This window comes from Hippopotamus amphibius, chromosome 8, assembly GCF_030028045.1.
Source record: "Hippopotamus amphibius kiboko isolate mHipAmp2 chromosome 8, mHipAmp2.hap2, whole genome shotgun sequence".
Taxonomy (NCBI): Eukaryota; Metazoa; Chordata; class Mammalia; order Artiodactyla; family Hippopotamidae; genus Hippopotamus; species Hippopotamus amphibius.
The window spans coordinates 83,150,011-83,166,378 of NC_080193.1; the positions used below are offsets into that span (position 1 = coordinate 83,150,011).

A 16,368-nucleotide genomic window follows, 5' to 3' on the forward strand; every position below is an offset into this window, starting at 1 on the left:
CCACTAGGGAGTGGAACTCCATTGCAATCCCTGATTAATGCTGCATTAGATGAGAATGTAAGAGTCGAAATACTGTATGAAGTACGAGGCACTTTCTCACACTACATCCCTTCTTCTGACATATCTCAACCAGATATTTGTTTGTTATCAAACAGTGCTGTTTTTAAACTGATGATGCAGTTTTTGTAGAACTAAAATTGTGTAATTATTAAATTTGCTTTTAATTGATTTGCAGCTAACAGAACAAGAAGTAGAAACAATATTGGATAAGGCAATGGTCCTTTTTAGGTTTATGCAAGAAAAAGATGTATTTGAACGTTATTATAAGCAACACTTGGCAAGGAGACTTCTCACAAATAAAAGTGTTTCTGATGACTCTGAAAAAAATATGATTTCTAAGTTAAAGGTAAGATGTATTTAAGATGGAATGGAGTGTCCTTAACTAATCACATAACTGAACACCAAACACAAGTGACTGGGAAATATTTAATTGATTTAAAATATTTCTGTAAATTAACAAAACTAGATTTTTTTTTGAGCAGGCTGTGCTTAGATTTGTTCAAGTTCTGGGACATTCACAGTGTCTGGAATTTCTCTTGGTGTGGCAGATACATTCATGGAGATCTGGGGGAGGATTAGTGCAAGGGAAGCAGTAAAGGGAATATCGCCATATAGTTCTATTTCACAAAGTGGGGTCCACAGACTGCCTGTATCCGTGTCACCTGCCATGGGTGTTTCTTGTTGAAAACAGAGTGCTCTGGGCTCTACCTTCAGTGAGGTTTATGGGAATCTCAGAGAAAGTCTGGGAATTTGCATTTTACAGTAAAGTTCTTGGGTTCGTCTTAATCACACTAAATTTGGTATGCACAGACAGAACAACTATTGGAAAGACTTAGAAAGGATGGCAGTAACATAGAAGAGTTTCTATGTACATTATCTCATAGTAAAATTGATCATTTATTTGTGTATATTTGTGTTTTTCTTCCACAGACTGAATGTGGGTGTCAGTTCACATCAAAACTGGAAGGAATGTTTAGGGATATGAGCATCTCAAACACAACGATGGATGAGTTCAGGCAACATCTACAGGCAACTGGGGTAAGAGTCTTCTTTAACTTCTACTTACATAAATGTGTTTATGTAAAGTCTCTTGTAGTGGGCATTTTCATCCGTTCAGATAACAGAGTTGCTGGTGTCATTTCTTTATTTTTTTAAAATTTTTATTAGAGTATAGTTGATTTACAGTGTTGTATTAGTTTCAGGTGTACAACAACGTGAATCAGTTATACATATTCTGTATATCCACTCTTTTTTTTTTTTTTCTAAGATTCTGTTCCTATATAGGCCATTACACAGTATTGAGTTCCCTGTGCTATGTGGCAGGTTCTTATTAGTTATCTATTTTATATATAGTAGTGTGTATATGTCAATCCCAGTCTCCCAATTTATCCCTCCCCACCATGTCATTTCTTTAAATGTCATTAGTGACATCATACCTATTGTCTCTGAGTTCTTTTAAAATTATTTCCCCCATATAACCTCTTTTTCTAACTATTAATCTTAAAATATTTTTTCTTATTCTTATAAGACTTAGTTTATCCTCCCCACTTGAAGGAATGTACAAAATAGTTAATAGTGATTCTGCTGTTAAAACCATTTATAGGTTATAGAAAGACTACCAGGCTTAGGCAGGCTTACTGAGTTTTAATACTCTTCCTTTTACTTTACCCCAGGATGGTGTTATGTTAGAACTGTTACCTGACTTTCCTGTACCTCAGTATTCTTATTCATCTGAAACATCAGGATAAATGGGCCTGACATCCTCAGGGTTGTTGAGGGGGTCAGCTGATTATAAAAATGCTGGTGCTAGTGTGTTATAAATGTGGTTTTGTATTGTGATTCCCAGAAGGCAGTAAACTGCAAATTAAATTGGCCTTGGAGTCCAGTGGGGTTTTTGTGAAGATTCAGTGGGGGTTTAATGAAGTTCACATTTTTCCCTTTTTTCTTCTTTTCTTTTTTTTCTTTTTAACTGTTTTTCAACTGTAACTTTTAAGTTCACAGAACTCCACGTTTTTTCTTTAAAGTTTTCTCTCTCAGGTGACCATATACCACATTATAATTAAGACATATCACAACCATTGAAAAAAAAATTGGAGGTCTTTTCTTTGATATTTAAATATGAGATCATCACTTCTGCTGGTCCCACAGTCTCATCACAAACAGAATATTTGAAAATACCTAATTGTGTAGAAATGGATGTTTATATTTATTAAGGCATTCTGACTGAGAGAGACTTCTGTTTCCTCTGTTATAAATAGTATGATTTGCCTCAGATGTTTGCAATGGAGAAAAGCTGAGAGCAGGAAAAAGACTGTGATAAATAAGAAATTTGGGTGGGCAGGAACTAAATAATGTGATTATCCCAGATGTTTTTCTTTTTTTATATTGTTAATGGAGTTGTGCTTCATTCTGTCTAATGCATTGATAAAATAATATTTTCATATGATACATTTTTTTCTTTATTTTTTTCTTCCACTAATGTTACACGTATTAAGAGCTATCAGAAGATAACCTGGTCTGCAATAAGTGCTCTCTTGAAACCATGTAAAGGAACGTTCCCGGATGGGTCCAACACCCTTACTGTTTTTTTTAGGTGTCTAATTACCTTATCTGTGATAGTTGAAGGCCTTTTGATAAGAAAATTACGATCTTTATTGACTCATGACCACTCTATTGCACTTGTGTTATTTAGAAAAGAGGGGATGATTATTCAACGAGGTAGTTTTATCAGATTCTGTTTTGCTTTTTTAATTTTCTGTTACTGTGAAGTTTGTGCATTTTCCATTCTTTCATTTCAATTATTCAGATATATCCTGCACTTTATGGTGGAATATTTGTTTCATAATTTGTTAACCCAGTAAGTAGAGTACTTATCAAGATGCTCAGAGTTAAATATCTGCTAATCTGGTTGCAGCTTCCACTTTGTAAGGCCATTATTTGCATGCAATTATTGGCTACTTTGTAATTGTATACACTAAGGATCTTAAGCTTTAAGTCTCCTAAGCCTTAATCTTCATTACAAAGATTTTATGGAAAGTGATAGAGTAATCAAAACAAATCTTGAACTTTCTGAAATCTTGGAGCCCTTTTAAAACATAACCAATCCTCCGATGATTCTCTGTAACTTTCTTAAAGGTTCTTGGCCTGTTGAAATATACCAAGAGAATGATTCTTTTATTTACTTTTAGGAGTTATATTAACAAGTACTTCTCTTAAAACTCAGTACCTGTGGTATATTTTATTTAGATAAGTTGCATTTATTATGCTGAAGAAAATTTAAGTACTTGTGGATTTTGTCCTTTGTTTTACTTTTTTATTTTTTATTGGGAACAGGGACAGGAAAACCACCTTGCTATCATATTTGTTTATTTGTATCAGCAAATCATATCATATCCAGATAGACTTTTCTGGTACCTCTGTCTCTGTGCACTTGTCCCTGTCATGTGCGATCTTTGAAAATAAGCCTAATGGCTTAAAAATATTACTAAGATAGCTAGAAAGAAAAGGTCCAAACCATTAGAGTAATAGTTCCTTGAAATTCTTTCTTTTTCTCTTTTTAATATAACAAATAACTCATTGTTCATTTGCCAGACATTGTTCTAGGCACTGGGTATACAGCAGAGAATAGTCAAAAATCCCTGCCATGATGGAGCTTACTTTCCAATCTGGGAGACAGATGATAAACAAGTAATTACATAGTACCTTAGCTGGTGATAGGAGATACAGAGAAAATCTGTAGCAAGGAAGTCTCATCAGGGAAGGCCTTCTTTAAAAAACAACATTTTGAGGAAAGGCTTGAAGACTAGGAACCAAGATGTATTAGCAGTATGGGAAGAGAGATAAAAGACTTTATTGTCTTGAGAGGTTTGAACCAAGTCGTGACCCCCTTTCCCATTTGCAGATATACACACAGTTCTCAGCACTTGTGCATTCATCACCTAAGAGTCTCTGAGGTGATCATCTCTCCTATGTGTCATCTAAGATTTCTAGACTCAGCTCCTTTAAAATGGAGTAAATCATTTATTAGGTATTGATGAAGAAATCTGAGTGTGGAATACTTCTTGATGTTTATAAACTTGTTTTTCTCTTTAAAGAATTTCTACCACTAAATCATCCAGGTTATGTAAAAATGGAATAATGGTTTAGAACAAGCTGTGAATATTAATGAAGATATTTCCCCTTTTAGAATTTCTGTTGATGTGCTTTATTGTTGCTTTCTTAACATTGTAATTTGTTTAAAAAGAAATATCTACTTGTGACAGTAATGCTAGAGTATATCTTGTAGAGGTAGTCAAACAATATGCAAATGTTTACAGAGCACCTACTGTGTAGAACTGGATGTAATGTCCTATGCAGAGGTTCTTAGAATGTGAGCTGCATGTGAAAACATGAAAGTTTTGGTCAATATAGTTGAAATGTGACTGGGATATTAGAAATATGTTGTTTCTGTGTTAAGGCAGTAAAAATATTTAAAAGCTGAGAGGAAAGGTGTATTATTCTAGAATTTTCTCTAAAATAATACTGATACGGCCTCTTGACATTTTATCTGAAAAAAATCTTAAGGGCCAGAAACTTTGTACTTTTCAACGATACTAGTAAGACTTTTTCATATGCTAGGAGCTTTGATGATCAGTATTGTAAAGTCAACATCTTAAGCAGTAATTATAAATATTTGTCAGGATAGTTAAAATTAGGAAAACATTGGGTGAGTCTAACTTTTAAGAAGATACGTTTTTTATTTACTGGATGTTGGGTATGGAGGTAAGTACTTTGGTAACTCTAACACATCCTAGCAGATAACACATCCTAGCTAATTTGGGGGGAACACTTTCTTCTCTTCTCCACAGGTTTCTTTAGGTGGTGTTGATCTCACAGTTCGGGTGCTCACAACAGGATATTGGCCCACTCAGTCAGCCACACCAAAGTGCAACATCCCGCCAGCACCAAGACATGCTTTTGAAATATTCAGAAGGTAAATGTAGATCAAACTTAGTATTTCTAGGTACACATTGTCCAGAATTGAGATAAAGTTGAGCATTTATTAGTGTCCCTGATTGAAGAGGAATATACTCCATTTTTTAATATGTTATTCTTTATGCTTTTAATATGTAAGGATGAATTGCATAAACTTTTCAGAGGAATGTTAATTTGCTTTCTTCAGTGTTGGTGCCATGGTTAGGATCATATTTTGTATTGCTGATGTTTGCCACTAGCTTGGGGTGAATTGTTTATTGGATTAACTATGGAGAAAGGTAGTCGTGTAAACAGCGATGGCTGAGCAGCAACCAGGGGCAAATAACTGTACCAGTAGAAAGTATTTAGTGTGCTACCTTTATCGCTTACTGTCTAGCTAAGTTTCTTAGGTCTGTCCTTTCTCTCTCCGTCTTCCACCCACTCCCTACTCGGCCCCTTATTTATGGTTTCCTTTCTGTAAAAAATTGGAACTGAATTTGATTCCTAAGGTTTTATTTAGCTTTTGAAGTCTTCCTTACATATATGTTTGTTAAGGGTTGGTAGTTTCTAATTTCAAATATATAAATTGTATGAGTCTCAAAAACCTGGTTTGATTTGCTGAAGGTTTTACTTAGCCAAACACAGTGGTCGACAGCTCACACTCCAGCATCATATGGGTTCTGCAGATCTCAATGCCACCTTCTATGGACCAGTTAAAAAGGTAAATATTAATAGTTTGAAGATATTTTTATTAAGTAACTTAAAATTAGTCTATAGCACTGATTTCTGGTTTTTGTTGACTTGAATAAATTATTTATTTCTTTATTTCCCTACTTGTTTCAAATATTAAAAAGAGGGAAAATTCAGCTTTGATTTATTTACTTCTGTTCCTTTAGTTGCTAATTTTATTTGACAATATGAAGACTATACCAGTGGCCTTACTTATGGAATAAGTAATATAATGTGTTTTATTTATAAGATTATACTTGATGTAGTATTGCATAAAATAATAAAATGCAGCTTGATTTGAGGGCGTATAAAGCCATGAATCCCTTTTCAAAATTCTCAGTCTCCTGTAATCCTTAATTCCAATAAATTGAAACCAGGAAAGCTAACACTTAAGATTTGTGAACTGTACAAAATGTTACTGAAGTGATTATTTTAAAATTAGTAATACACTAGACAAGTGCCTTCCTTTAAAAAAAAATAATTGCCTTTTTATATGTAAAATTGTGAGGGTTAAAGTAATAATTTACTTTCATTGCTTGGTACAAATCAAATCATGGTCATTTGCCTTAAAATGGCAAAATAATAAAAGGCTTCTAAAAAAATTAAAGAAAAATATCTTTTGTCATGTAGGCAGCAAATAACAGTTTCATTAAATATTATTTATTTATTTATTATTGGCTGTGTTGGGTCTTTGTTGCTGCACATGGGCTTTCTCTAGTTGATGCGAGTGGCATTGTGGTGCACGGGTGCCTCATTGTAGTAGCTTCTCCGTGTTGTGAAGCTTGGGCTCTAGGCACATGGGCTTCAGTAGTTGTGGCTCATGGGCTGTAGAGCACGGGCTCAATAGTTGTGATGCATGGGCTTAGTAGCTCCACGGCATATAGGATCTTCCCAGAGCAGGGCTCGAACCTGTGTCCCCTTCATTGGCAGGTGGATTCTTAACCACTGCACCACCTAGGAAGTCCCCAGTTTCATTAAATATTGTAATTAAAGTCTTACTTTTATATAAGTCACTGTAACACCACAGTTTGTTTTTAATGTTGAAAATGCATATATACATATTCTAATTTTGATATTTAATTGAAGTGGGAAATATTCCTTAGAGTTCATTTAGTTGAATAATGTTTGAGGGGCTTCCCTGGTGGCGCAGTGGTTAAGAATCCACCTGCCAGTGCAGGGGACACGGGTTTTAGCCCTGGGCCTGGTCCAGGAAGATCCCACATGCCTCAGAGCAACTAAGTCCATGTGCCACAACTACTAAGCCTGCGCTCTAGAGCCCTCGAGCCACAACTGTTGAGCCTGTGTGCCACAACTACTGAAGCCCGCACGCCTAGAGCTCGTGCTCTGCAACAAGAGAAGCCACTGCAATGAGAAGCCCACGCACCACAACAAAGAGTAGCCCCCGCTCACCACAACTAGAGAAAGCCTGCACGCAGCAACAAAAACTCAATGCAGCCAAAAAATAAATTAATTAAAAAAATTGTTTGACACTATTATATATTTAACTGTAAGTGGGAAGGTCAAAAATACTAAAGAATTCAGCTTTTAATTATTGCTTTCTTGTTTCTGTTTTAAAGGAGAGGTTTTTTTCCCTAGTCATGTTATCTTTTGAAATCTTATTAAACAGATCAGTAGGTTTTAAAAGCATAATTCATATATTAATTATTGAGGACTAAATTTCTACTTTGTACTTTTAAATCATAGAGCAAGAATAGGCTTTAAGGATGGCAGAGGTTTTTTCCCCCTATCCTATGTTGTTGTTTGATCTCTTACCATGATCATACCACACCTACTACTTTAGGGCAGTAGTATAATGACAGTGGTATCTTATAAGTCCACTGTGTACTGTTAACACAATTTTAGCTATAAATATAAGAAATTATTGATTCATTACTTGCTTGAATACATTAAAATGTTCATAATGGGAGGACTTCCCTGGTGGTCCAGTGGTTAAGACTCTGCACTCCTAATGCAGGGGGCACGGGTTTAGATCCCTGGTCGGGAAACTGAGACCCCACATGCTGCACAGTGCAGCCAAAAAAAAATGTTCATAATGGGAAAAAATGGGACAGTCCTAAATAAAGACTTTGTGCGTCTATATACACATATATATACACGTATACTTTTAAAATAACATTTCCTTTTTATATAGTAATGAGTTATATCATTTTGTTAAGGTGAGCTTGGGCATTACAGAGCTTATTTCTCAGACATACTGCTAAAGTTAATAGGAGATAATTATATCTTGTTTCTATTTTTATATTTAAAAAATTAAACAGGAAGATGGATCTGAAGTTGGTGTTGGAGGGGCACAAGTAACTGGCTCTAATACACGGAAGCATATTTTGCAAGTCTCTACTTTCCAGATGACCATATTAATGCTCTTTAATAATAGAGAAAAATACACATTTGAGGTATGGGTTGGTTATATGAATTTTAACCAATTGTATTGTTTCTAATTCTCATCTGTTACTTGAGTCTTTCTTGTTTGAGTAACCTTTAGAGTTATTATTATTGAGAAGGAGGAGGATTTGAGTAATAACCTTTCAGAGTATAATTAGAGAAAAAAATATAGCATAAAATTGAGCCATAGAAATATGAATGTCGTACATTTCTTGGGTCATGTTTCATTAGGTTTTTTTAAATCAGCTTATTGAAGTGTAAGTTTTATATAATAAAACATATCCCAAGGTCAAAATTTAATGACTTAACAGGTATATGCACCTGTGTAACAACAATCACTGAAATCAAGGTAGAAAATATTACCCACCCCCCAAATTTTTATACTCTGTTGTAGTCAGTTTCTTCACACTATCCCCAGACCCAGGCAGTCAGTGGTGTGCTTTGTATCACTATAAATTAATTTTGCCTTTCTAGAATTTCATATAAATGAAACTACATAATACACTTCACTTTTGTCCCGCTTCATAGCATAATATTGTTGAGATTCATCCATGTTGTTGAGTGTATAGTTTCAATAGTTTATTCCTTTTTATTCTGAGCGATATTCTATTATATGGATTTATTACATTTTCTTTATCCATTCACCTCTTGACAGGCACTTGGGTTGTTATCAGATTTAGACTCTAGTAAATAGAGTTATATATGTTTAACTTTTTAAAGAAGTTGCCGAATTGCATCCCAAAGTGATTTTACCATTTTACATTCCTGCCATCAGTGTTAGGAGCGTTCCAGTCACCCCACATCCTCTCTGAAATTTAGTATTGTCAGTCTTTTAAATTTTAGCCATTTTAGCTGGTATGTAATTGTACCTGTACATTGTGAGTTTAATTTCTTTCTTTGACTAACGACGTTGAACATTTTTCATTTTTTCATACACCATTTATGTGTCTTGTTTGGTGTGGTTTTTGTTCATATCTTTATTGGGTTTATAAATTCTGGATGCAAATCCTTTATCAAATCTGTGTACTGTGAATATTTTCTCAGTCTGACACTTGCCTTTTCATTTTCATAATGTTAAGTTCTGAAGAGCAGAACTTTTTAATATTAACAAAGTCCACTTGACAAAGTCCAGTGGCCACTTTTTTATTTTTATGTTTTGTGCTTTTGATATCCTATGTAAGAAGTTATTGGCTATCCCAAGGTAGCGAAGATTTTCTTCTGTGTTTGCTTTTGTGTTTAGGTCTATGATCAATTTCAAGTTAATTTTTTTGTGTGTGGTTAGAGGTAAGGATTAAGAATTATCTCTTCCCCCCCACATAGGTATTCAGTGGTTCATTTCAGCATCTCTTGTCAAAAAGACTATTCTTTTCCCTTTGAATTACCTTGGCCCCTTTATTTAAAAAAAAAAAATTGGTTGACCATATGTATGTGGGTCTATTTTTGCACACTCTGGTCTGTTTCATTAATTTTTATGTCTATCCTTATGCTGATTTTACACTATCTTGATAGTGTCAACTGTCTTTTTTTTTTAGAGTAACTATAAATATTATAATGTACTTTTTATTACCTATTCATTTCTCCCATTGTCATGATTTGATTGAATTAAATTCAGTTAGTCTTTTCCCATACCTTTAATGAGCAGGTTGAAGTTGAAATGAGGATCATGTGATTTTTTAATAAGTTTAAATTTAAGAATGAATATTTTTTAAAGCTATAGAATTACTGCCGTATTTATACTTAACTGAAAATCAGTTTTCAGATATAGGTGAGCATAGGAAGAAATGTTTGTTTGAAATGAAGAGCGCGGTTAAATTCTAAGCCTATTTTAATATTCATCTTCATATTCTCTTTATGTGATGATGATATACTTAAGAGATGACTATTTTTATGTGATACACCTCAAGGAAATAGTTTGAAATGTAAATGTTTTAGGTCAGTGGCTAAGCCAAGAGGTTTTGCTCTTATAAATTTCCAGGTGTGTTTTACCTAGGGAATAACTCTAATTTTCAAATACAAGTTATATGTGGTTGAGGCCTAAGAATATTGATTACGTAAGTATTGAGAATCTTACTCAAACATTGTAAGCCTTTTCAGACAGGTGGAATTGAATTATCTCTAACAGCTTGGATATTTTAATCTGCTGCTCTCATGGATAATGTATTTTAAACAAAATAAGCTACTTGATAAATGCTAGAATTGGTTTTCAGAGTCCTACTTTATAAAGAGCTGGCAAAAATAATGGGATAAACAAAAACATAAATTCATTTCCTCAAGCCACCGTTATTGGAATTGCTAGTAATTTTAGTGGTTCGAGCTTACTTTTCTCCTTCCCAATTAGCTTGGGATCATTGAGGCTAATGAGCAATGATTTAGGTAAAAGGTAAAATTAAATAGAAAATTCCTCTAATATTTTGAATTTTAGCTGATTCACAAACCAGAAGCTTGAGCATAAGTGGCATATGTAAAATGCCATTCCTGTGGCTCAAAGCCCTCTGGCTGCTTGCATCTCAGACCAGGGAACAGTGAAAAGGCACATGAAGTTTGTTGTCTTTCATGATCACGCTGTGTGCTTATAGTCTGCTGCATAAGTTTTATTAGACAGCTGTTTTACAAAAGTCTCCACAAATTAGAGGAGACAGTTTAAAAATAACTATAGTAATTATTAAAAGAAGCTGATCTCTTATCTTTTGTTATTCTTTATGAGTTCACTAAGATGGTATGTTCGTTATTTAACACTACATAACAAATCTCAACTTCATGTTTTAAAACAACCATTAACAATTTATTATCTTTTGTGGTTTCTGTGGGTTGGAGATTCAGGAAGGGCTTGGCTTGCTGAGTGGTTCTGGCTTGGACTCTTTCATGAGGTTACATTAAGATGTCAACTGGGGCTTCAGTCATCTAATGTTTATCTAGGGCTGGAAATTACCTTTGGTGTATACCTTCTTCCACATGGCTGGCATGTGGCTGTTGGTAAGAGGTCTTAGTTTTTCTCCACATGGGCTTCACGAAACATAGCTGTTTGATTGTCCTTGCAATCCTGGTAGCTGACTTTCCCTAGAGCAAGTAATTCAAGAGACCCAGGCAAAACTTGCAGTGCCTTTATGACCCAGCCTTGGAAGTCACTTATTGTCATTTCCTTATTTGGTTGGTCATTCAAGTCTGCCCTGATACAGTGAGGGGACCACACAAGGTTAAAACATTGTGGGCCATCTTGGAAACTGCCTAGAAAAGGTGGCATTTATTGTACCAGCAGCTTAGTCAGACTGCTAAGACTTTTTCCTCTTTTTATATATTTTTTGGAACGAAGTGTGTATTGTGATTTAGAACAGCTAAAATATGGAAATAATATAATACTCTGTACCTTGGATTTTAGTAACTAGCATTTAATTTTTGAAAGCGGTATGGATATTAATACATATTTTTCTGAATGTTATTATACTTTTTAAAAATTTCTGAGAATGAGTCTGAAATATAAAAGCTAATTGTAGACAGTAGCAAAATTAATGTCAGACAGAATTTGAATAGAAAACCATGAAGCAACAGTGATGATATTTCATTGAGAAATTATATCATTAATGTGACATAAGAATATATAAAGGAAAATGGTTGGAAGTACAAGGAGAAATAGACAACTCCACAGTTACAGAAATTCCTGACAAATGTACTAACTATACAATAAAAAAGAAATATAGAAGAGTTGAATAATGCAAATTAAAATTGAAAGCTTTACAGGCATCTTTGTACTCAGAAAACAAAATACACAGATTGTGCTTGGGAAATATCTGAGGCTGGCATAACCTTATTACTAAAACTGAACAAGGAAAATACAAAAAAGAAAAGGAAGCCATAGGATATTCAAAATGAATACACAAATCTTAAATGAAATATTAGCAAGTTATATTCAGCAGTGTGTTGAAATAATAATCCATTCTGTCCAAATAGGGTTTATTCCTGGAATAGAAAGAAGGAATCTGCTAACAAATAGTTATTGAGATTTTATAATACTAATAAAGTTGACTGAGCACCTGCTGTATTACCAGACATCTCAAGAAGAAAATCTGTGATTTCTACTTATCTATAAAAAGCATGTGAAAAAAGGTGGTCCCCTTTTATTTCCAGATGGGGGACTCTTAGCCACCTAAGAATAGAGTGAAATGCCTTAATGGCATAAAAGTGTATATAATGAGAGACCTAAGCAAACAGTAATTTAGTAGTAAAATATTAGACACCTTCCCGTTAAGGTTAGGAACAATTTAGGATACCTGCATTTAATACTGCTCTCCAGCCTTGTTCTGCAGGTCCTAATTAACACACTAGAAAAGAAAAAGGAATGAAATTTATATCAGGAGTTGACAAAGTTTGTAGACAACATGACAGAGAAAGACTGACAGACTTAACCACATAAATGGTAATAAAACATCTATATGATGAAATAAGTTAAAAGATAAAATGAAGAGACTAGGAGAAATTACTTAAAACAAGCAACAGTATTGAAAACTGTAATATGTAAAGAACACCAATAAATCAATACAAAAACAGTTGAGTAGGAAAACATTGGAGGAATATGAATAGATAAAGCACAGAAGAAGAGTTACAGATATCTTGTAAACATAAAAGAGATGAGTTTTTCTCCAGTTGGTTATAGAAGTACAAATTAAAATGAGACAGCATTTTTAGCCCAATAGATGGGCAAAAGAAAAAAGACGAGTAAATGCCTACAACTGTTGTGAAGCTAAATAGTTAAGCAACTTGAAAGGCAGTTTGTCACTGCCTGTCAAATATAAAATCTTTATAACTCTGAGGAAACAAGTGCATTTCTAGAAACCTGCTTCAGAAACCTAGCTTTTTACTCAGAAATGCATGCTCCATCACAAAATTGGATACAGTCTCAGTCTCCATATCATGACAGAGCAGTACTGTAGAGTTCCCTTTTAACCTCTCTGTGCAAACATGGAAAGTCACCAAGTTAATAGAAAAATTTGTATGTGTGATCCTATTTGTATGTAAACATTAATACTAGTGTATAGGTATGTTCATGTACATACATGCATATGTGTATTTGTATTCATGTATATATATGTGTAGATGTATAAAAGAAGGCATAGAAGAATACATATTGAATTGCAGTACAGTCAGTCCGTGACTTATGGTGGTTTGACTTAAGATTTTTCAACTTTATGATGGTGCAAAGCAATATGCGTTCAGTTGAGACTGTGTTTTGAATTTTGATCTTTTCCCAGGCTAGCATCAGCAAGCTGCAGTTCCCAGTTAGCTAGGCAGTCAGGAGAGTAAACAACGATACACTTACCACCATTCTCTACCCACACAACCATTCTGCTTTTTACTTTCAGTATAGCAGTCAATAATTACATGAGATATTCAACACTCTATTATAAAATAGGCTTTATGTTAGATGATTTTGCCCATGTGTAGGCTAACGTAAGTGTTCTGAGCATGTTTAAGGTAGGCTAGGCTCAGCTAGGATATTCAGTGGGTTAAGTGCATTAAATGCATTTTCAACTTTCTGTGAGTTTACTAGGACATAACCCCATTGTAATTTGAGGAAGATCTGTAGCTACCTCTTGGAATGATCTGTTCTTGTAAAATACCACCTAAGAAGATATTTCCAGTTCGTTGACTATGGTTAAACAATAATATGTGTAAATAAGTCACTTTTAGCATGTATGTAATAATTACAATTAACATTCTAAGTATTAATAGCACCTATTTAATTTGCTGAGATTAGCATTTATGTGTCTAAATTATGTAGACATACTGAGATCATTCGGAGCAAAGGAATGTGCATCATCACTAAAATTCACATTTCTTTCAGTCCTCACTTACCTGACAGTCCTTTAGAAAAGCCTAAACTACTCCTCAGAGACTTCTGAAAGGGAAAACAGTTCTCTCCAGATCAGTTACATACATACGCCATCTCTATGCCCACTCTTCCTGAGCTCCTTTTGAGAAAAAAAACAGCTTTATACAGTGAATCAAAATGATATATCCTAATGTGAAGTCTTGCTGCGCCATACAGTACCTGTATATGTAAAGGGACTAAATCATATACACGTACAATTCTCTCACTGTCCCATTGACATTAAAAGAATATGAGTTTAAAAGTTATACATTTACTCTTTCCTGAACTGCTTTTTTTTAGTATTACATTTTATTGATACCATAATATGTAGCAGAAATTATCACCTGCACTTCAAAACAGATTTCATATTGCTTTTCATGATTATTATTAATTACCAGATATTTAAATTTTTTTTTTCATTTGGTTATACAGACAGTAAATATGGTCAGCTTGGATTGTAAATTTTGATAGTATGATAGAAGACCTTAGCTCAGGGTTACTTTGTTTATTTCTAGGAAAGAAGTTGCTAAGCAAAAGAGTAGTGTGGATAAACTTGGGAGGAAGATTGTAGAGTATTTCTAAAATTAGCAGTCATGTGTTGGTTAAAACTTTGTTTTTACCTAAATTTTAAAGCCAGGTCCCTAATAATCTCTACTGGTGACATTCATAGACTAGGCTTCTTTATATCCCTGAAACTAAAAGTACATGTCTTTTCAATGTTTTGTAATTTGAACCACCTTTTTCTCTAGTTTGTTCAAATAAGTGAGATTTTAGTAAAGTGTCATAGTAGGAAGTTTTTTGTTATAAATTTTTTTTTAATGGAATTACCTAACTACTCTTTGATCAGTTTTACTTACTGATTAATCTAATCTTTCAAAAAGTCTAATTATGTTAATCTGATGGAATTTCAGGAAATTCAACAAGAGACAGATATCCCTGAAAGAGAACTTGTTAGAGCCCTGCAGTCCCTCGCCTGTGGTAAACCAACACAGCGGGTCCTCACAAAGGAACCCAAGTCGAAGGAAATAGAAAATGGTCACATATTTACAGTTAATGATCAGTTCACATCCAAACTACACAGAGTCAAGATTCAAACAGGTATCTGGAATTATATTTTTCTCTAAAAGAAAATTATATATGTATTTCTTTTTTCTAAAAAAATTCTTGATTGTTAGATTTCTGTTTTTTGAAAAGTAATGCTTTTCTGGTGGTGACACATAGGCTTAAAAAATAAAGCAGTTTTTATCAATATGTGTTCCAGTTGAAATGCAGTTGAATCTAAGTACAGTAAGCATTTTAAAAAGTAATTCACAGTGTGAACAAGTACTTTTTTCCATATGGTTTTAGGCAAGTGAAATACAATTTTATGAATATATTAATACTTAAAAATAATTGTTTTTAACTGGTTGAGTTAACTAATAGTGGTGTCTGTTTTTAAAACTGATTTACAAATTTCTCAAAATTGAAAGTTTACCTGTTTAAAATTTGATCTTTAAATGCAGCTGTTTATATTTGATAATTTTTTTTTTGTTTCAGACTTTAAAAACCCATATTATCTTTCTAATTTAAAAACAGGCATCACTGTTGTGAACAGATTTTTGTACAGCTTTTTTTTAGGTTAACGGTAAACATCCTATTCATTGTATATTTAACAATGTAAGGTGTTTATTTTCTGTGTGTTTAAGGAGGAAAAAAGGCACTTTACCTTTGCTGATTTTTAAAGCACTACTGTAACTTGCTACCTTGTTTCAAAACTAGTATTAGATAAGCTTCCCAGTGGTAATTTATCCATTATACCGAATACATCTGTGTAGTAAAACAGTATTTTAAGATAAACTTTTTAAGTGACTATGATTTTCTGGTTTGAAAATTTTTACATTATTAATAAAAGATAGTCTTTAAAATTATTTCAATGTTAAATACACAGTTGATGGTCAGAATACATTGATTCAAGAACTTTGTATATACACTTCTTTCTTTTTGACCCTAATTGGATATTCTTTTCAAAGCAGGGTGGTATCTCTTTACAACCTTGACTACTTTGTCCTGTCGTTGCAGAAACCATATCGTTGTATTTTATCTTCATCATCAAAATTGATCCATATATTTGGGACACAGATGTATATTAAAAATAAAACAGAACTGTGCTAAGGAGGGTCATGAAATAAAATATCTTTTGCCCCAGTGCAAGACATATGGCCTTATAGTTTTGGGCAGAGTTAGATTTTGAATCTCAGGACTTACTTGTATCTCAGATTTGGAGGATATATGGTACTATATATGTGATTACCTAGCCTCACCCTGCTTTATCCTAAATAAATAACTGTCTTTGTAATTCAAGATTCCATCATGCCCAGCAA

General features: G+C 33.7%; 1 protein-coding gene across 5 annotated transcripts in view; it reads left to right on the forward strand.

Moving 5' to 3' along the window:
• CUL3 (cullin 3) overlaps positions 1-16,368 on the forward strand; it is a 94,724-nt gene that overhangs the window by 71,206 nt on the left and 7,150 nt on the right. For all 5 annotated transcript variants that reach the window (XM_057744059.1, XM_057744060.1, XM_057744063.1 and 2 more), the window contains 6 exons: positions 236-406; positions 991-1,098; positions 4,908-5,032; positions 5,638-5,734; positions 8,022-8,156; positions 14,920-15,106. In XM_057744059.1, the coding sequence (XP_057600042.1) occupies positions 236-406; positions 991-1,098; positions 4,908-5,032; positions 5,638-5,734; positions 8,022-8,156; positions 14,920-15,106 (823 nt within the window). The remainder of the gene's footprint in view (positions 1-235; positions 407-990; positions 1,099-4,907; positions 5,033-5,637; positions 5,735-8,021; positions 8,157-14,919; positions 15,107-16,368) is intronic.